The 23,058-nt window shown below is 37.8% G+C and overlaps 1 protein-coding gene across 3 annotated transcripts in view; it reads right to left on the reverse strand.

The window, feature by feature from the left end:
- Positions 1-23,058, reverse strand: part of EPC1 (enhancer of polycomb homolog 1) — a 93,418-nt gene that overhangs the window by 44,375 nt on the left and 25,985 nt on the right. For 2 of the 3 annotated variants that reach the window (XM_029953691.1, XM_029953690.1), the window contains exon 1: positions 22,617-23,052. The exons of the other annotated variant lie outside the window; for it this stretch is intronic. In XM_029953691.1, the coding sequence (XP_029809551.1) occupies positions 22,617-22,769 (153 nt within the window). In that variant the 5' untranslated portion in view covers positions 22,770-23,052. Of the gene's footprint in view, positions 1-22,616; positions 23,053-23,058 lie in introns of those variants that run through there. 3 annotated transcript variants of the gene reach the window in all.

The following is a 23,058-nucleotide window of genomic DNA, read 5'->3' on the forward strand; positions in this document are numbered from 1 at the left end:
TGTTCATAGCAGCACTGTCAACAATAGCCAAAACATGGAAAGAGTCTAAATGTCCATCACCTGATGAGTAGATCAAGAAGATGTGGTATATATATATAATGGAGTACTACATGGCAATGAGAAAGAATGAAAACTGGCCATTTGTAGGAAAGCGAATGGACCTCTAGGGTGTCGTGCTAAGTGAAATAAGTCAGGCAGAGAAGGACAGAAACCATGTTTGCACTCATAGGTCTAACAGGAGAAACCAAATGGAGGACCAGGGGGAGGGGAAGAGGGAAAGAGAATTGGGGAGAGAGAGGGACGCAAAACTTGAGAGACTACTGAATACTGAAAATGAACTGAGGGCTGAAGGGGGAGGGGTAAAAGAGGTGGTGGTGATGGAGGAGGGCACTTGTGGGGAAGAGCACCAGGTGTTGTATAGAAACCAATTTGACAATAAACTATTAAAAAAAAAAAGCACATACTTTGATGTCAGAAACCTGCACTGGAATTCCAACTGTGTCACTTAAACTAACTGTTACTTAACTTCTTTAACCCTAAGTTTTCTTATTAGTAAAATAAAGAACTGCCATTATAAAGATAAAATGAGATAACCTTTCAGCATAGCACCCAGCACATACTTAATAGCTTTTTATAATATAAATGACACTAACTTAATCTTTTTTCCTTATCATTAAAGGACAGAAAATGCTACCTAATTTATAAAAGTTGCATTGAGGATTAAGTGAAATTATGTCTATAAAGCTGTGGTATTATTATAACAACAAATTTCGATAAATGGCCTAAATTAATAAGACATTGTTTTATTCTAGCTGTATGTGAATCAATAAATTAATAAGACTAAGTCCAAATTACCTATGTTTTCTTAAATGATGTCCTTTCTCCTAACTAATCCTATAAATGAGGATATTTTTAAACCTCTAATTTTTACTGGCAGTCTTGTCATTGTTATGAAACAGCATTAAGCTCTGAAGACTGTCAAATCTCACTATAGGGCTTTAAAGGACAAATTCAGGCACATTACTTAGTGACTACACTCACTTTTCCATCTTTTCAAAAGAACAAGAACTGTTTATATACTTTAAAGTACAAAAAAAAAAAAAAGAAAACATGCACTGCAGTCATGCACTGTTTTCTCTGCTTTCCTTATCAAGTTAAATTCATGGCAGTAATTCATTTCAAAGATTATTTTCACCACACGTTTTATTCCACAATGGATAAGAGGTAACTCACTGGAAGATTTTAAAATTAATTTAATGCTACCTGAAATAAACTTGGTTTCCCTTTCTTATGGAAGTGAGAGAAAAATGCAAAACTTTTATTTAGGAAGGGCAAATGGTTGCAAAACTTGAATAACGTACCTATAGCAATTTTAGATTTAATCCTAACACGTGAATTGGGAAATTATACTCATTCTTGCAAAGGTCGTTAGGCTTATATAAACATCACACAAATTATCTTATTTCATAGCAGAAAGAGATAAAATAATTAAATAAAGCTTTGAGATAATATTTAAGACAAGTTTCCTACAAAAGCATTAATTAAATCATGCTTATAAGTTTTATTATTTCAGAAGCTGTATTAAATTTGGTCAGAATAAAAGGTTGACTCTTCTATACCTAAACAAAAGCAATTACTTTCATGATCCCATTTTAAAGAAGCAAACCGTGGCAGACACTGCCAATTTTTTTTAACCCCATAAGGGCAAATTAATTTCCCAGTAATAAATGGTATCAGAGGGCTGATGTTACATACCTGTACTTAATTAGGAATTTGTTTATTTCAATTTGATGATATCAAAGTATACCTTCTAGTAAGTGAAATACTCATAATCTGACCAAACCATGGTCAGGATGCAAAACTTACTATTTAAATAGACTGAAGGAGGATAGGTTAAAAACCTTAAGTTCAGAACATAGCTTACTAAAGGTATACCTTTTATGTCTTCACCAATGTCCTCAAGTATCCCCCTTCTTTCGTCCTCTTTCCCCAATACACAAAGATAAACACTGAAAGTGTAATGGATAGCCTTTAGTTCTGTTCATCAAATTATTCCTGGCTGCCTCCCAGCCACACAGTAATGTGCTTTCTGGCTCTCCTGTGTCTGGTGGGACTAGGTGCCTAATTCTGGCCAATGCACTGTGAATCAAAGCAACTTATTATTTCTAGGCCAGAGTATTTTATTGCTGGTGAAAGATTTGAAATCTCCTTCTATCTGCCACCATACTTGAGATGCTGACTTCTGCATATGCCTAGTTCCTCCCCTGATCCATGAAAAAATGTTACATAAAACAAGACATAAACTTTTGAAGCTGTTTATTATCACATCATAACCTAGTTGATCCTGATGTAAATTGGTTCCAGAAGTGGGATATCATTATAATAAGGCTAAAATGTATTCCATTCGTTTGGGGGCCAAGAAGGAAGGAAACTTCTAAGAGGATGGAAGGATGATAATCCATATTAGGCAGGACAAATTATTTGACATAAAAGTCAGCTATAGCTTGAAAAGCAAATAATGTACTTAATAAAGCTTTAGCTTTAGGAGAAAAAGTTAAAAAAAAACTGAACATCAAAACAGCATGCTGGTTGCTCTGTCTTCAATATTGTAAGTAACAAATTTAAAAAACTGATTAGTTAGTAAAACAGGAATGAAAAGGAAGAGTCCAAAAATTTGGGGCCTTGTAGCATTTGAAGAATGCTTCTCAACCTGAGCCATAAGTGTAAAAATCAAGAAGGCCACTGACTAACAAAGGAAGAGTAAATAGCCTTGTAGGGTAAGTTTCAAATCAGAGTAAAACATCTGAATGGATTAGAGTATCAAAAGCCAAGACCCAATTAAAACTGTGTTAATGCTTTCAGCTGAACAAAACAGCTCTGAGGAAAAGAAAGGACATTATGGGTGTAGGTTTTTCCAGCAAAAGTTAATAGGTTTATGCTAGCAATTAGGAGACTGGCATCTGATAAAGAACTATGAATACAGGCTACAGGCATACTGAGCTAAATGCAAACACAGTAGAAGCCTACTACAAAGTTGTGCTACCAACAAACAAAAATCAAAAGCCCTTTTAAAATCTGATTGATTTATAAGTACACTTGCATTAGCTCCCCTAGTATTTTCTAATATCTACTTCAGATGAGGCTAGGGAAGATGATGGAGAATGAAGGAATGCCAAGAGCCACAAAAAACAATGGACTGGGGAGACCTTCCAGAAGAGCAGATTTAGTACCTAAACAAGAATATTCCCCATACCTAAACAAGAATATTCCCCATATCCAGGGGAAAGGGACGCTTATAAAGTCAGCCTGGTGGGATTTTTGAGTTCCTATGGTTTAGGGAATGCTATGTTTTCCTCTCATTAACCAAATGGGAGTGTTTACTGTGGTTATCATGCCTGTTACTCTGATGTATACTAGGTGTATTTACAGTGGGGGAGGGTAGCAGGCAATAATGGAGATAGTATTTTCATTCACAGATCTCCAAATCAAGAAAAAACACATCCAAACTGGATGTAGAGTATTATGTACATCACCTGGAAATCCTATAACTTCATGCTTGGTGAGGTTTAGCTGAGACTTTTGGCTAGGTTCACCGGGGGAGGAAATGAGTATATTTTGCTTTAAAGACAATGACTCAAATCTTTGGTTAATGAGAAGCTAGATCTGTCATTAGTGCTGTTTGCCAAATACTTTTTTCTTTGCCTTCTGGTCATGCGGTAGGACTGTACCTACTGGTCCTTCTATGGTTAGGTGGAACCATGCAGCTCGCTGTGGCCAATGAGCTGTGAGCCTAGATGACATGTAATTTCTGGACAGAGTATTTGAGTAAGATCCAAGATAAGAGATCTTTCAGAGCTCTTTCTTCTACTACAGTGTCCAGCCAAGTTTGAGATTGAAGGCTACTCTTTCAGCTGAATCCCAGAGTGGGGTCATGTAGAACAGAGCCTCCAAATCAACCTAATGATCAATGAAGTTAGAAATCAATCTTTGTCCCGTCTGATGAAGGGAAACTATTAAGATCACTGAACATCTGAATCAGGGGCAAGCTCATAGATCAACTAGTTCCTTCTACAAATGATAAAAATGAGGTCTAGCAGTTAAGTGACTTACCTGTCTAATCGCATGCAACCATATGGCAAAAAAATTTGATGGAAACATCATTATCATCCTATAAGTCTAAATTATAATGGAATTTATGCTCTTTAAACACAACTCTGGGATAGACTGAACTAGAAACATAAATAAACAAAAGGCCAATAATATACCCATTCATTCAACAAATAGTGAAGAAATTAAGCTCAAATGCTAAAGGTACTTGGAATCAAGAATCATATGGTAAAAACTAAGCAAATAATTAAATTAGATAGAAGTTTATAACAGTAATTGCTAAAAGGTTATGCTATGGGAGCATGTAACAGACCTATTCTAATGGATAGACACCCAAGGAGGTGATCTGGAGCTGAGATCTGAGGGCTCTGTGGGAGATTACTAAACCAACCTGTAGAGAAATCATGTATCAGTATATGGCAATAAATGAGAAACGATTTTGTGGCCGGAAAGACCTCGAAGGATTTGGAGTAACTAAATGGAGGTAGGGGACAGATTACAGAAGACCTAATATATAAGCCACTTTAAGAGCAATGGGAGCTCCTTAGAGGTTTTCAGCAGGAAGCACACAATGAGATTTCAGTTTTCAAAGGATCACTAGTTTTGTTAATAGTAGGGAAGGGAGTGACTGCAGTCTTGGGAAGACTTCTTGAGGAAAGTACTTAAATTTAGGCAAGAGATGATAGTATTCTGAATTAGGGAAGTGCCAATGGAGATAACATCTGAAGTACTTAGAACTTTTTATTCAGGGTATTTTAAGTTCTTGCTACCCTATCTGAACTTTTCCCTTGATTCTCCACTATAATTCATAATAAGTCTGAATACATTAAACTGAGTAAAAGGACAGCATAACACCAAAATATTATGGGTAGCATAACATATTTATATCACAAGGATGCCTCTCCACCAGGCCTCCCCCAATACACAGCTATTAGGAATGAGTGGTCATCTTATTTCATGCTGCTTTATAAAGTAAATATAAGATCATATTCCATTATTTTCCAACTGATAAGGCTTTCTAGACCCAAATCTTAGAAATTACAGATGTTTTTTATTTAAACTTAAGATTTATTCCAGGATTTAAGGTAGCTGGGCAGAAATAAAGGGACATTACAGTAATTTAATTGTTTTTTTGCCAGTGATACAAAGTATTAGGCATCCTTGAGAAATAAGAGTTCTACATATGAATAAGAACTAATGTTCAACTGAGAAATTTTATATGAAAATACCCAATCCTAAAAATACAAAGACCAGAGGAAAATGTTAATCCTCTCAAACATTTAGTTACTGTCCTATCTTCAAAAAAACCCAAGCAAATGTTTTATTACTACAGAAGTCAGACATTTCTCACGTGTATTTTATAAAATCACAACACAAAAGTTCAGACCAAAAAACCCCCACAATTCAATAGATATTTTTAGATACTGCATGGAAAAACTCAAAGACAAAAGAATTTGTTTTCGTGGAGCTGATTCTACATTTACGGACATACAGGACAAAACAAAAACAAAACAAACTATTCTTATTTTATTGGTATTGCACTGCAAAGGAAAAATTCATCAAGGGAAAAGCATTCATACAGAATTCTCATATACAGTGTCAAGATGTCACTATGGTAGAGGAAAAGGAAATTTCAAAGAAAGTAACAAAGTGGTATTTGCAAGCAAAATCTTGGTTTTCAAAAACTCTTTCACATCAGAGAAAGGCATTTTAAATAATCATTTTAGAGTAAAATAACTGATTTTGATCTTACATGATTTTACTTGTATTTACTTCAAGTGGAGGAAAAAAGATGACTTTTCAGAACTTGATGTTATAAGTTGGTTTGCAAAGTTTTATTAGATTCTTTTTTTTTTTTCTAAAGTAGACTTCTCACGTGGGGCTTGAATTCACGACCCTAAGATCAAGATCTGAGCTGAGATCAAGAGTCCAACACTTAACCAACTGAGCCACCCAGGCTCCCCTTATTATGAGTGATAATCTACCCAAAGTAAAATAAATATTTCTGATCTTTACAACAGGGACTTAAAAAGACTGCCTCAGATTATAGTTTACTTATCTTATAAATTAAGAGCCTCTTGCAGGAAAGATGTCTACAGACCCCATAATATTTATCATTATACTTTGTAAGTGTAAGCGTACATATATTTGATAAATCTACACAATATAAAATAAGTACTTTTAGCACAATGTTTCACAAAATATATTTTTAGAAAGGTAATGACATTTTTTCTGTCTTAAAATTTTGGCATAATCATTAGAATGTCTCATGTCCTTCCTAATCTTCCAAAAACACATAAAAATTATAGGTTCTATACGATAGGGTTTGGAAAAGTATGACAATAAAGGCTTCCTAAAAGTTGACAGCAAAACAGGAGTTTGTGGAGTGAACCTGTGGAAAGAAAAGGCTTTTGGGGTAAAAGGGGATAGTGTAAACAAAGGCAGAGGTGAGCGATTAAGAGAATATTAAGTACAATAAACAGTTCAGTTTATTAAGCAGAGGGCTTATGATGGTATATCAATCATTTCCAAGATTAAGTTATACAAGACTGCAGCTTCTGTCTTAGGCACTCTCTTAGTTGAGCCCACTCTATTGGACATTTGCTCAGGGGAAGCCAGCTGTCTGGTTCTGAGGACAAACAGGTAGTAAATGAAGAGGCCCCTGTGATGAGGAAGAGAAACCTCTAGCCAACAATAAGTCATCCTGGAAGCAGATTTTCCAGTTGAGGGGACTGCAACCCTGAACAGCTTTCTGCAAATACTGAACCACAATCACCCAGTAAACCAACTCCCAGATTCCTGAACTGAGAAAAGGTAGGTCAGATTAAGATGCTAGGGTTTGGAGAACTAGTTATGCAGCAAGAGATATCTAACACATATACTGGTACTGAGAGTCCTTATGGTGTAACAAAAACCTAAAATGTTGGTATGGCTTTGGAACTAGACCATGGCCTCTAAGATCAGTATTAGCAAAGAAACTTAATAAAAGCTTCTTGGTATTTTATAAGTCTGCAATGAGGGCAGAAAAGTGAGACAGATGTTAGAGGAAGAGTATCGTTGTTAGGAAGGGGGCAGAAAGTTTAAGAACACTGTTACCTTTAGTTATGTGAAAAGTAGAAAATGTTACCTAATAACATGGGTGATTTAGCTAAGGAGATTTTTAAACCAGAGAGTTGAAAAGTGCTGCCTTGTTTTTCTGTTTTATATGGTAAAAACAAACAAACAAAAACTAAATGAAGAACTGTTAAAGAAGAGCCACGACTTGAGGATTTTAAATGTGTGCGATTTCTCCAGGATGCAAACAACACTGAAATTTAGAAATGGTCTCTGAGCCAATATCAAACCCAGGGCACTAAAAGAAAAACGTGGTCTAAAACTAAGTTGAGGGAGTGACTATAAAATCTTGTTAAAATCTCAGAAAGATCAAAAGACTGCCAGACAAAAGGCCTGGTAAAGAGAACTCACTTCAGATTCTCTCAAACAATAAGGCTTTTGGAAGCTTAAGGGTGTGGTGTCTCAGCAGCAGCTCATAGTAAAAGGTTTCTCTTAAATATATTTATGGGTGTGGCATTCAACTAGTGAAACAGACCTCATAAAGTACATAGAAGACCTACCAAGTTTTTTTTTTTTTTAAAGAATTACATATTCTGAAACACTGTCAGCTTTAACTAAGAGACAAGAAACAATACAAAATGAAAAAAGATCTTCAGAATCCCAAAATGTTGGCAGGAAGAAAGCTAAGGAAACTCAGTAACAAACATGTTCTACCTTTCATGAAAAAGAAAGGCTAAGTAGAGGGCAGAACCAAATGCCCAAAAGGCAAAGCTGAGAGCCTTTGGTGAATTAGACTTAGGAATTTACATTCAACCAAAGAATTATCATAATTTGTGTGACCAGATTTCAGATATGCTTTGGACCAGGAACCTTCCTGTGATTACCACCCCCTACCCTCTGTCCCTTGCTTTGAATGGGAAATATTTTATAGGATTTTCCTTACCCTGTACTGTGTATTGGGTATGTGAGGAAGGAGGTGGAGATTTCTCTTTAGCTTAATAGGCTGAGAGAAATTTGAGTAGCTGTACTTAAGGAACTACATCTGAGAAGCAACAACAGATATCTGAAACCAATTTGGATGGGATTCTGGATTATGAGCTAATACTATAATGGGAGACTTGTGGCAGCTTTGAAAGGGAGAGCATTTATTCTGCATGTGGCTACTGTGGTAGTTAGCTTCCAATGGTCCCCATCTACTAGCATTCACAGCCTTGTATGATTCTCTTCCTGCATTTACCAGGCTTGCTTTGTGTGACCATATACCTAACTCCCAAAGTAAGTCAAAAAAGACCACTGTTTCTGTCTTTTGTGCTCTCTTACTTGTGCTCTTTTTCTTTTGGATCACTACCTTTGGGGTAAGCCTGCTGCTATATTGTGTGGGCAATGAGACAGCAATTGAGAAGTTCCTGAACAGAGGGCTCCAGTCAGCAAGGAATTGAAGCTTGCTAACAACTATGTGAGGGAGCTTGGAAATGAAATCTCCAGACTCAGTCAAACCTTTAGAAGACTGCAGACCTAGCCAAGAACTTTACTGGGAACTTAAGAAAGACCCTAGGCCAGGATTATTCAGAGAAGCTGATCCTAGATTCCTAGCCCTCAAGAACCGTGTGAGATAATGTGTTTATTGCTCTACCCTGCTAAGTCTGGGAGTGATTTATTGTGGAGCAATAAATAATATAGAATTTAAGCAGTGGAAGACTGAAAATAGAGAGGTCAGATCATTGGGACCCAATAAACTCCACTGCAGAGTTTCTGCATTTTATTTTATCAGAAAAAGGAACAATTTAAAGGATTTTAGATATTAACGCAACAACCAGATTCAAATTTTAAAAAGAGCATCTGACAATTTTGAGGGGGTTATAAATTTGAAAAACAGAGTAGTAAGACCAATTAAGAAGCAATTATAAACCTTTCAGAATAAGGCAGCCTAATCTTTTTAAGGAATTCAGACTGAAATGCATAGATTTATATGAAGGAGCAGCTTTAAAAATTAAAAATCATCAAACTGTACAGAACCTGTTAAAAAGTACAGAAAACTTTTTTTTCCAGCTGATGAATTCTTCAAAACACATCTTATACATCTTAGCATCCACTGGGAAAATAAGCATTTAAGTAGAGAAAACAATCCATTTGGTTGACACACTTGGCTACTTAAGGCCATGTTCTGTGGTATCTTGCTTAGTATCTCACATTCTATCATAAATACAACTATATGTGTATCAAAATTAGCATTCACTATCAAAACACTCTATCCACGCTCATCAGGGAAATTGCCAGGGCCTGGCAGTTCTGGGAGTGCCTTTGGTGTGTGTTGAATGAACTCTGCTATTGTATTCTTGGTGCTGTATCCTTCAGGCCAGTTGCCTGCAGAGGTTCTCCTTGCCTGTTGTGGACAGCCTTTGTTCCCTGGCCTGAATGTATCAAGTTTTACTGAGGTGTGCTCTGGTCGTCTTGTGAAATGAGACCTGACACTACTGCCACCAGAAATGAGGCATCTCTGGTTGGGAGATGTGGTGTGGGCAGGGGTTTGTGCTGGTCTTCTTGGGGAGGGGCCTACTATGCTGGAACTGAGGAAAGGGTGATTGAGAGTGGCAATTCCACGGGATCGCAGGGGAGTGGGGCTTGGTATTAGCAAGTTCGGCAGCCAGTGCTGGCACTATGCTGTTTCCTGCAGGTGGCTGTGTGTTAAAGCTGAGGGGTCAGGGAAGGAAATGGTGCTGGCCAGCTCCATTGTTCCTGGAGAGGCATCCCCATGAACATTGCCTCTTAGGAAAATGCACCAAGAAGAGCAAATGATCTCCCCACTCTGTTCCCCAGGTGCTCTTCAGATTGCTGTTTCCATGTTGCCTGCCCCCTGGGTTCTTTGCTTGCCTTCTCTTCAGGAGCAGGAGGGCTCCATTTCATCCAAGCCCACTATAACAAAAATCACTTGTTACATAGTGGACATTTATTGAAAATTTTAAAACCAACCTATAAAACACATTTCTATCAAGACTTAAAAATGAAACTAAAACAGTAAATTAAAAAGATCTGCACACTTACTGTATATAAGGCACCATGCTAAAAACTTTACACAAGACCTCAATTATACCAGACTTGGGGTTAAGTACGACAACCAGAACTTGAACTAAAACCTAACTCCATAGCTCATGTTTTGAGCCCAGTAGTGTAGCTTTTTTCAATCCTATCAGATCCAATGCTCCTTCTTTTCAAATTCCATCATTATTTTACTTTGCACATTTTTCAAATATTCAATCCAAGAATCTACTGCAACACAAAAGAGAAATAAATGGAAAGTAATTTACAATCAAATATGTATTTCAACATGTAAATGCTTGGGGTATGTACCTAGGAAGACAAAATGAAACAATCGCAGAGGCTACATATCTACAAAGAATCATTTGAATGTGAGGTTAAAAAAGTGAACTTTATGCTTTAGGTCTGTTGATTCAAATACTACAAATGATATTGACGAAGTTATTTCCAAAATGGTAACAACTCACTACAAAAATTCTAAACAAAACATTGTATAATATTCCCTTATTTTATATACTAGTATCGTTCCTACAAATGTTAGTATATATAAAAACTGCACAAAAACACTTTATATTTAGGTCCTAGACTCAGATACTTTAGAAGTGGAAATTTCACCTACTTGGATGTTCTGTGGGATAGTCAAAAGTCACGTGGGCAATTCTGTGTTGCAGGACTACTCTTTGCATGGTGGAACTCACATTGTTCCTGACACCAAGCCCACTTCCCCAAAATTTTGACAAAAGCATCTCCCCAATTTTTCAGAATATCCTGAAAATGAGAGAATAGTATAGTTCCTATGGAGAACCACTGCAGAGAAAGGAGAGTTCTCAGATGCTCAATAATAACCTCAAAGATCCACTTGGATGAAACAAGCATACTATGCCCAAATCCTTCACTGTAAACATATTTACAGGCATATCTCATTTTATTGAACTTCACAGGTAGTGCATTTTTAATAAATTGAAGGTTTGTGGCAACCCTGCATAGATCAAGTGTATAGGCCTCATTTATTCAACTGTATGTGCTTACTTCATGTCTGTGTCACATCTTGATAACTTGTCACAATATTTCAAAATTTTTCATTATTGTATTTGTTATGGTGATCTGTGATCAGTGATTACGACTCAGTGAAAGCTCAGATGGTTAACGTTTTTTAGCAATAAAGTATTTTTTAATTAAGGTATGTACTTTTTTCCGACATGTTTCTGCACACTTAATAGACTCCAGTATAGTGTAAACATAACTGTAAATGCACTGGGAAACCAAAAAATTTATTTGATTCGCCTTGTTCCAATATTTACTTTATGCAAGACTTGGAACTGAACCCACAACATCGCCGAGATATGCCTAGATATAACTGCAGCAGGAATGATAGATATTCCTTGGAGTTCCTGAAACAGCCAGTTTCTACCTAGTGGGGATGTCCATCCTTTAGGCTATCACACCATATCTAGTTGTAGAAACGGCTCATATTGTTGAGAGTATCTACCAGGAAGGTATCTTGAACTGTTTGTGCATCTGAAGGTGGCTGAATAAACCTCTTAACCAACAGAGTCCAAGACTTACTAGCATTTCCCCAGCTCAACATCACTTAATGTGACCCAATCTTCCACCCTTCCTTGCTTTCTCAAACTCTTCCACTGTTATCTAAAACAGAGACACATCACTAAACTCCTCTTCATAAAAGTCTCAACTTCTTTAATTGTTCCCTCAACTTCTTGCCCAAACTGAAGCCTGGCAGTGTCTTCTTGAAATAGGACTCCCTATAGCCCTTTTAAGCAGAAGTTATTTTCCCATGTCCAATATACTTATAGGGCATTAAATATTCATCTTCCTTGCTTTCCACCATCAATCTGATACCATTTCTTCTTTGTTGTCCTTTCAAAACTCATAACCCCCTCAGAAATTCAGAACATCATTCTCCCCAAAGCTGTCATACACACTCTCTCGGTCGAGTCAGAGCTTCCAGTCTTGTTCTTAACTACACTCTGCCATCATGACGTTTTCACCCACCTTGATCTATTTCTGTTACACCTTAGCCATCATTCCTGTGATTATGTTCTAGCTCTTTCCTTCACTAGTGCCACCTGTGACATCTAAAATCAAGCATTCACTTTTTAACGACCACCCTCTTGATTTGGTTTCACCTATTCTAGCAGTTGGCTCCCACAAAGCCTTTATGCCAATGACTCCTACCACTTCTCCACTATTCATCAGCTCCCCGATATCTTCTTTCCCTGCTCACCCAGTTTAGATTCCATGGTCTATCATGATAATCTACCTCACTGATCCTCTCATCCCTCTTCTTCCTCTGTACTTGTTAGGCAAACCTTAACCCCACCCCCAAAACCCTATTATATACCTACTTGGTGCTTGAGCTCAATTTTAATACTTGCGTTCAATTGTTCAAGTGAGCTAACTGGTCTCACTCTAAATGATCACAAACATTGAGCCCTCAGCTCGTCCATCAATCATACCACATTTCTCTAGTAAGTTAGCTTTCCCACACATACCTTCATCTCTCTTAAGCCCCTCCCCCCTCTGAAGTGATGACCTCACGTCATACTTCATAGAGAACATAGAATCATAGAATAAATTACCTCACTCTCCCACTGTCAATTCTAACAACTGATCTGCATTTTTTTCTCACACATCTGCCTTTTTATTGTCTTTAAATATTCTGCTCTAATTAGTGATAACCCCCTCTATGAGACTGATCCAGGAGACAGTTTTAAGGAAGTAGTTTTTTGGAATAAAGTCCCCAGTGTAAGAGGGGATAGGATTATTTTAACCTTTTTAACATCATTCCAACTATTACACTAAGTCTAATAACTATAACAACTTTTAACATTTTGGTCTACTACTTCTATCACCTGGGTTATTTCTATGTCATCTTGTTATTTTTTTTCTTAGTTTTTGGTTGTATTTTCCAGCTTCTCTGCATATCTGGTTTTTTGTTTTTGGTTTATTGGCTGCTAAACACTAAGTTTTATGTTGTAGCATCTTTTAGTATTCTTTTGAATATTTTTCGGCATTATTCTGGAATACAGTTACCTGTAATTAGTTTGATCCTTTTGAGAATAGTGTTTAACCTTTGTTAGGCTGTATTCTGAATAGTCTTCAGAGCGATTTTGGTCCTACAACTAAGAAAGATACTCTTCTGAGAACTCTTGGCTGGTGCCCCATGTATTAGGATGTCTTTCCACTCTGGCTAGTGAGGACATAATACATTCCTAGCCACGTGTGAGCTCCCAAAAACTGTCCCTCAGCCTTCTTTCCAATTACTTTTCCCTCAGCCTTCAAAAAATTTCCTCACAGACAGGCTCAGATCAGTTTTCAGCCACACTGAGGGAAATCACTGGAGCTCTCTGTGACTGTTTGTTACCCTGCCCTTAAGCCACTTCAGCTTCCCCTAACTCTGAATTTTCTGTCTTCAACACAAGGAGGCTGTCAGGATCTATTTGGGATCCCCTCTACATACACTAGGTGGGTAGACAGGGAAACCGAGGACTAGCTTTGCTTTCCTCGTTTATGTCCTACTCTCCCTTTGTGTCTGCTGAAACACTGTAACTCATTATTATTGTTGTTGTTATTTTTAACGAATTAGATTTATATCCAATGTAACTTTTTTTTTTTTTAAAGAAATCATTTGTTGATCTCCCAGCCTACTCCAACCACTGTCCTATTTCTTCTGCTCCTTTTCATAGCAGAACTACTGCAAAGCATCATCTACCATTGCTTTCCTTTATCTTTCATTATTTCTTCTATCCTCACTGGGCTTTCCTTCCCATTACTCCACCAAGACAGGCCAACGGCATACATCTAATCAAACAATCACTTTCCCCTTTCTCATCTTCTCAGTGGACAGTTAACCAATGTCCTTTCTTGAGACACTTTGAGCCTCATTTTCTTCCTACTTCTCTAATAGCTCCTCCTTTAGCTGAGCCCCAAGGCACAGCTTTAAAACCCATCTATCTCCCAAACACTTTCAAATTTATAGTAACAACAACCCATGACTTTTAAATATCACACTTCCAGTGCAGACTGTTCTAATGCACTACATTCTTACAGATCCAGTTAAATATGGACAAGAGGCACTGCAAACACATCCATTCTTTCTATATCCTCCTTCTCTAATTTTCCTATTTCAGTAAGTGGCCCAATCACCTACCTATCCAGGTACTCAAGGAAAAAAATCAGGAGTTAATCCTTATTTTTCTTCATCCAATACATTCAGATCCACCAGCAACTTCTTCTGGTTCTAAAGTCAAAATATACCTTAAATCCATCCATTTCTCTCTCTCCACTACTACCACCCTAGTTAAAGTCACTGTCAACTTTCATTCTTACTCAATATGCCTCATTCTCCTGTATGATACCAAGAATAATCTTGAAAAAAAAAACATGATTCAGATCATGTCACTCCTTTGCCTGAAATTTCCTAATGGCTTACTATTTCGGAACAATCTAAACTCCTTATAGTAGCCTATAATACCTTAACAGTATGGACCCCTAACCATCTCTGGGTCCTCAGTCTCATACTACCCTACCTTTTTTATTTTGCCCTAGTCATATTTGCCTTCTAATCCTACCTCATACTCTGCATCTGAGGTTCTCTCTGCCTGGAATGTTCTTCACTCAGATTTTCACAGGGTTGGCTCATTCCCACCATTCAAGGTTCAGATCCAATGTTCCTTGATCATCTATGCAAAGAAAACTATCTTCCTCCTTCCATCTGAAATTAGCCTGTTCCACTGCCACATAAGAGTTATAGTTTTTAATTTCATTTGCCTTGCTTTTTTGTGTTCCCCCATTATAGAATTCATTCAGTTAAACAAATATTGAACACTTACTACATGCCAGGCACTATTTTTGGCTGCTGAAAACACATTAGTGAAATAAAGCAAGACAAAAATTCCTGTCCTAATCCATGAAAAAAGGAATGCTGTTTGTTCAGTGATGTATCCAGAGGACCTGTAACAATCCTTGCCTCAAAGGAAATGCACAAGTATTTGCTACAAAAGTGACTGAAATGGGTTAATCTACATTTTCTCAGTCTGTACAACATACCTCAGCTCAAATATCTCCACTTATCTATTAAAATAATGATAAAATTCTTGTTTCAGATTTCAAAACAACCATATTTATATTTTGTTTCCCTTTAAACCCTCTTAACAGGTAAAACACAAATCTGCAACCACAACTAGAGAATTCTGGCTCTAGTTTCAAATTCTCATAACAATAAAAGCTTTGGGACTTCAGCACCCATTTATATTCTTTAAATCCTTCCTAGACTAAACTGGAAACAATTATCCATGCAACCAGACTACCTTTATTTCTGTGTAAATTATGTTTATGTAATATGCAAATGAAATCATTAACTAATTCAAGATTGAATGACTATTCTATAAACACATAAAATACTGGAAGCAGACCATAATATACTTATTACAACAGAAAATTACCATAGCCTTACTTCACTTTGCAGTTAAAAAAATCTGGGTGAGTGGAAGCAGGCATGCATACACTATACTGTCAGAAGCTGGATGAGGCCTTGAGTCTAAAATTGGTTTTCCTGGGGCACCTGGGCAACTTATTTAAGTGGCTGACTTCAGCTCAGGTCATGATCTCCTGGTTCATTGGTTTAAGCTCTGCATCGGGCTCTGTGCTGACAGCTTTTTGCAACTACATACAACTCTACAAGGACAAAGAACATATCTAGCACATATCTAATCCCAAATACAAGAGATTGTGTAAATGTAAGTAAGCCACAAAGGCCAAAATTCATTTTCTCAGAGAATATACAGCTGCTACTCGTGGTTCCACAATTATGAAAATAATTCATCCTAATATATAAAAAGATTTGAAACTATTAAATCATCAATGGGATGTTTTAAACCTCACATTATCTCTGCCCCTGGATTCGCTCTAAGGCCATGTCCTATTTCTTCAGCCAGAACTTGCTATACTGAAATAAATGCAACCAAAATGATCTGCTTTAACAATCTGTTACAAAATTCAGCAAACTATGTCACCACGCATAACCGAAGCTGACCCAAACCTTTCAAAGATAACTTCCATAACAACAAAGGAGGAAAGGCTTGACCTTTTGAAGAACTGATTATATCCCCATTCATCGAAGCTACATCTCAAATAATGGGCCATAACAGATTTAACTACATGTTTTTGTTTTTTATCTACTTACTATAGTGGGACCGCTGGATGAAATTCACTTCATTTATATTTAAAGGTTTAAGGTTAAAATACTATAATAGCTCAAAATTGTTGCTTATAATCATAGGCTTTAAGTTTCATTAACTTGATCAAGAAGGACTTGCCAAAATTTACAAATGTGCTGAAGATGACATGGCTTCAAGTTACTCATCTGAAGTAGTTCTAGCAATTTAAAACATTTGAATCATTTCTCATTGATTTCCCAATAATACAGTCTTGCAAAAATATTATAAAATATTAACGTAAATAAATCACACTCTGAAGATTCAGAAGTTTACTTTAAAAAGTAAAAGATACTCTACTCTTGTCTTAGGATTTCATATTTTCATTTGCACTTAGAAACTCACAACTCATTTTATTCCCAAATTACAATATAAAACTCTCTTTTCCTTGGTTATCTTAAGCAGAATCACAAACTATGTCATCATCCCATGGTATTATTGCTCCTTTGAAAATGCTGTCTTTTGGGGTGCCTGGGTGGCTTGGTCGGTTAAGCATCAGACTCTTGATCTCAGCTCAGGTCATGATCTTATGGTCAGGAGGTAAGAGCCCTGCATCAGGCTCTGCACAGTGTCAGTGTCAAGCCTGCTAGGGATTCTCTCCATCCCTCCCCTGCTCAAAAGCACGTGTATGCACATGTATTCTCTCTCAAATAAATAAACATTTAAATAAAATGCTAGCTTTTGCCTTAAAACTGTTTTAACCACCTGGTGATAAGAAATGCCCTTAACTTTTTAGGAAAACTGAATCATATATATTAGATTCCAAATCTTTCTTTCATCTTTACATCCACCATGATGTAGTAGAATGCAAAATATGAAACTAAATCTAGTTTTTAGGACTGTTGGTTTAATATTTAATCTAGCCACAAATTCATGAAACTGTAAATACAGATTATTATTCCTTGTTTACAAAATTTAAGCTACCTTACATTTATTTTTTAATTTTTTTAAGTTTTTATTTATTTATGAGAGATAGAGACAGCATGAGTGGGGGAGAGACAGAGACAAGGAGACACGGAATCTGAAGCAGGCTCCAGGCTGGCTCTGAGCCACCAGCACAGAGCCTGACATGGGGCTGGAACCCACAAACCGTGAGAATATGCCCTGAGTCAAAGTTGGATGCTTAACCAACTGAGCCATCCAGGTGCCCCTAAGTTGCCTTACATTTAGATGGCATTTTTAATTAAGTACTATTGATTAAAAGAAATGGTAGTTCAGTACAAGCTCCATTACTGATCACAAAGCATCTACAGAACATGATTAGATACGTAAGCCCGTCAGTTTTCATTACCATTGTTTTATAAAAAATGAACTCTAAGTCCAAATTGTACTAATCCAAAACTTTAAATATCAAATAGTACACTGAAACAAGAGCTCTAAAGGAACTATAACTTTCAAGAGGTTCCTTTTGTAGTTAAGAGTAGTCTGTCTATTCCTTAAGCCAATTAAGGGAGGGAGGGGAAGAGTACTCTCTTTCTGAGTTGCCTATAGCTTGTTTCAATTATCCTTCTCCTGATAAGTCTATATAATTGTCATACTAATAAAACCAAAATGACTTCGCTTGAAATTTCTACTAAGAAAGTTAGTCCTTAATCTTGAGCCTTCTGCTCCAATTCATTAGCAAACTTTGAGAAACTGATGAACAAATGAAAATTTTCTCCTAGAAAAATATACCATCACAAAATTTTATATGCATATTGTGAGAATTCACTACTTCCAGAATCATTTCCACGTAGTCCTTAGAACTTAGAAACTTCTACTCAAAAATATCTTGGCAGGGGGCACCTTGCTGGCTCAGCTGGCAGAGCACGTGGCTCCTGATCTTAGGATCATGGGTTCAAGCCCCACGTTGGGCAAATAGTTTATCTAAAACAATAAATTAAAAAAAAAATCTTCAGGTAGAAATTTGAAACTAAATTTTACTATTGCTTCTTAATTATCTTTGATTTTAAATAGACTAGTTATTGGCTTTTTACTGCAAAAAAAAAAAGTCAAGTTCTTTCTAATTCAAACTATTCATAAAAATTAAATTTGCTTCTAAACTGAGATTTCACATATTTTTCTTCACTTCCAAGAAAGAAGGAAGAAATCTAATTTTATAGTTCCAAATACAAGGACTTTTAGATTATAAAATTTTAAAGGGAAAAAAAAGATTTGTGGCTTCTTTCAAAAAATGAGAAACCAAACATTTAAATTGATCATTTAAAGTGATTTTTTTATAAAATAGAAAAACTAGACTTTTATCAATTTTTGAAAACACAGCACTTATTTTTCCTCATTTCAGATATAGAAATATTTCCAACTTATCCCTAACTAAAAACAAAGAACCTGTCCACTTTGTAAATGGTCCTTAACTTGGATTTAATAACATTATGTACAGGACCTAATAACGAATGGTAGTTTTAAGAGGAGAGAAAGGCAGGTGTATAAGACCATTTTGTCCAGACAGAACCCAATTAAAACAAGGTGTTGGATTGTAATGGCTAGACCCTACTTCTAAAACTGTAGCTGTTGGAGTGCGAGGGTGGCTCAGTGGGTTAGGCATCCGGCTTCCGGCTTCGGCTCAGCTCATGATCTCACAGTTTGTGGGTTCAAGCCCCGCGTCGGGCTCTGTGCTGACAGCTAGTTCAGAACCTGGAGCCTGCTTCGGATTCTGTGTCTCCCTCTCTCTCTGACCCTCCCCTGCTCGCACTGTCTCTCTCTCTCAAAAATAAATTAAAAAAAAAAAAAAAAACCCTCTAGCTGTGTAAGGTAATATCAATGTCGTATCACTAACATGTCAATTATATCACCTATTCTACCCAAACCAGAGTAGTTAATAGGAGTAGAAGGTTAACTCTCCACTCATAATGGAGCCACAATACCCTGGACATACCAATGAAAAAGTTATACTATAGGAACCAGGTAGCCCCAATGTGTTAATGACTTTAAAACCACTGTTATTAGAATGTCTTTCCTAAAGGTTAAGTATCCATAAAGCAGAATTATACTTTAATGTAAAGCTCCAACTTTAGCCAACATAAATCAATTTTAATAAAAACGTACCAATAGTACTGACATCTTGCAAAAGTTATCCTTTCAATTAAAATAGAAGCCGTGGCACTAGATTTAGTATTTTAACATTCCTAACTTCAAAGTTGATATCAAATTTAAGATTATCTTAACAAAAAATGTTAAAATATAATAATGGTGCAAACATCTGCCCTCTCAACTTGTTCAAACTTTTCTTTAATCCCAAAGGGACTCATTTATCTCATTTTAGAACTGACAGTCTATCGATTTCCTATTTGAAAATTACTTCTGTAATTCATTAACTCAGTCTTTGACAAATGTTATTTTTTGACTTAGCAAGCTACAATGTATTACAGTGTACTAATTTCAACATTTAACCCCTAAACATCTAAGACTCCATCAAGTCCTTCAATTTATTACAATCTGGAGTTATTTTTCAATCCTACTACACTAATAATTAACAACTAAATTCTAAAACTGAGTAAAGTCTTGGTGGAGGGGAGATTTCTGCTTAAAGTTTTTTAAACTTTAAGAGGTATGCCTAATTGTGTTGAGATATTATTATAATTAAATAGAAGTACATTGTTTTATTTTCTCAGTGGTAAGATCTAAAATTTGTCGGTCCTTCACCACAGACAAGATATGGTAAAAATTACCAGATATAGTTCACATGACAATACTGCAAATACATTTTGATCATGAAGTGTTTTCTTAATCAGGGGGTATACACAAAACTATCATTTAAATCTGCCCCATCTTTCATGATCAACATACCATTATACTTTTTCTTAATTAGACGCTCAATTCAGATTCTAGGTCTCTTTGATGTAAGAGATACCATAAATGATATGTCAAAGGCCAAAGTTTGTTTTAACCATTCATCTTTACAAGTATATCATGCTTCAGCAAATTATCAAAAAATTGTTTTTCTAAGGTTAACTCAGAATTCATTTTTATGTTTAGTCTACTTTTTCAATACTGTGTAGAATGCTACTTTCAATATTGTGATTTATATGGTCTACTACTACTGACAACACGAACCAAAGGACAGTAGAGCAGCAGTTCACTGATTATAGTTTTGGTTGGATGTGAATTGAAACAAATTCTAACAGACGATGGGAAAAGGTAGTCTGAAGGGGTAAAATAATCCCTCATGTCCCTCAGAGATTGCACCTGTTACTAACTAATGATATCCACGGCACTATAAAATGTCAAAATTATTTCAGTTATCTGTAAAATTCAACAAGCATTGATACTTTAGTTGAGTTCGGTCGGATTTCACATTGTAGCTTTTGAGACTGTCCAAAATACTCAGAAGCAAGGCCTAACTAAATGTCTCAGGTGTACTGTAGTGCTACCTTGCTTTTATAAAACATCTCCCCACCTTCCCTGGCTGCAAAACAACTACAAATTAAATTCCAAGGCAGTGTAACACCAACACCCCAACTTGAAAGTATTACCTGTAAAACTTATAAACAGAAACAAAAATAAAACCAAAAGACAAGATTCTGCAGTCACAAGTACTTTAATTTTTAAAAACAAATCACTTATTAAAAAATAAACAAACGGCACCAGTCTACTCTAAGGTTGATACAAGTAAAACAAATTGAGAAGTTGTCCGATAACTGCTGAAAGTCAGGGCTGTATTAGACAATCTCAACTACTACATATACTTATCACTTGGCTTATCTGTCAAGTTAGATTTAAAACACTGCTCTCAAAAGTAACATTCAACGGTCACAACTATTTTACTTTAAAAGGTTAAATAACCCAAACAGTTTAAACAGCTTTATTTTCAAAATCAACATTACAGAGCATAATTTCTACAGTTAAAATTCTTACAGTACCAAATAGAAGGATTACAGTACAATTTTCCACAACAAAATTGTAGCACACAAATCCAGCGACTCCTCGGTTTCCTTGAACTGTCAATAAACTGCACCCTGTTTAAACGGCTGTACCTGAAAACCAAGGTATGCAATTCCTTAGGATTAGAAGTCATCAAATTATACTGTCCAGGATCTGGGGGAAATGAGGGGAAGATTCTATTATCCTTGTGTCTGAACCCAGCTTCCACGAGTAGGTAAAGCCATAGCTATGAGAAAATGTCTGTCAGCTGTAAACAGTTAAATACTGAAACCCACCTGATATAAAACATCTGAACGTTAAGATTTCTGTAAATGAATTCACTTTAGTTCGGTTATCGATAAGGAAGGACCCTCTTTCGAAATCTAGATCTATAACATCTTAAATTGGGTCTTTTCCTTCCCTGTGTTGAGAAACCAGAAAGGCGGACTTACACTTTATTTACCAGAAGGAAGGGAAAAAAAAGCAATAATAGTTACAGGCTTTAGAAAAGCTACGTACTCCAAAGTAAGTCTGCAACATAGTCTCAAAGATCAAAGCAAAAGTCAGGGTAGTAGTTTATTACCCTCCGACTAATTAGAATTGGGGAGGAATGAATGCAGAAGTCCCAGAGACAGAATACAGAAAATGAGTCTTATCTTCTATAAAAGTCATCCAAGCAAACACGCAGTACTCTCGACACTCTGTTGCAGGGGGTAAAAAGAACACAAGCCTCACAGACCTGCTGTCAACATTACATGCCCCACTGAGGCTCCGCGTGGGGGCCGCACAGAGCCCAGCCACCTTTCCAGGGCCACCGGGGAGCGAAATTACCCCGCTGTGCACGGAACCTGCGCTCCCGGCTCCCGCAGCGCGCGAAGGCCGAGGTGGCCCTAGAACGCCACCCAGCGGCTTGCCAAGAGGGCTGCAGGCGGGTCCTCCGCGGCTGCCGGCTCGCCGCACCCCCACCGCCACCCAGCCCGTTCCCCTCTCCGGATGCACAAGGCCCAACCCAAGAACTAGACCACAAAATGGCTGCCGGCAGCTTCGTCACGTGACCCCTTTGTGCCTTTCGGGCTCCCGAACTTCGCGGGACCCGGGTACAAGTGGCCGGGGTCTGCGGGTGGCCTTAGAGGAGGCCCCGCCGGGCCGCGGCGGCCGGGGGTCGAGGCCGGGGGAGGCGGGGTAAAGGCCCGGCCGGCGACTGAGAGTCGGCGGCGAAGAGAAGATGGCGGCCATTTTGTGTGGGTATGCTGCTCCGCCGCCGCCGCAGGCAGCAGAGGAGCGGGGCCTGGCGCTGGGTCGGACAGGGGAGTTAACACGTACCGACTCCTCTTCCTTCTCCATTCCGGTGGGCATCTGCGGCACGGCCCGGTTTATCGAGGCGTATTCGTGCAGGTCGGGCAGATCCTCACAGCGGAAAACCGGCAGCGGCTTCGAGGCGTCTAGCGCCCGCGCCCGAAACGACAGTTTACTCATCTCAGGCGCAGCAGATACCTCTCCGCTCTGGGGAAACGGCCCCGGCCAGCGGGATCATGGAGAACCGGGGGTTCGGTCCCCACTCGCCTACCGCTGCCGGGGACTTGAGGGGCGGAGCGCAGAGCCCGCCGTCCGGGCACTAACACCAGCCGGGAGGGTGGGAGGCTGTGCCGCTCCGCTCCTCTCTCGCTCGCTCTCTTCAATACGCCATGGCCAACATGGCGGACATTAAAACTCCACTGTGCGCTCTTCAGCCAACCCCAGCCATTCCCCACACTGCATCGCGCAG

This window comes from Suricata suricatta, chromosome 10 (genome assembly GCF_006229205.1).
Source record: "Suricata suricatta isolate VVHF042 chromosome 10, meerkat_22Aug2017_6uvM2_HiC, whole genome shotgun sequence".
Lineage (NCBI taxonomy): Eukaryota > Metazoa > Chordata > Mammalia > Carnivora > Herpestidae > Suricata > Suricata suricatta.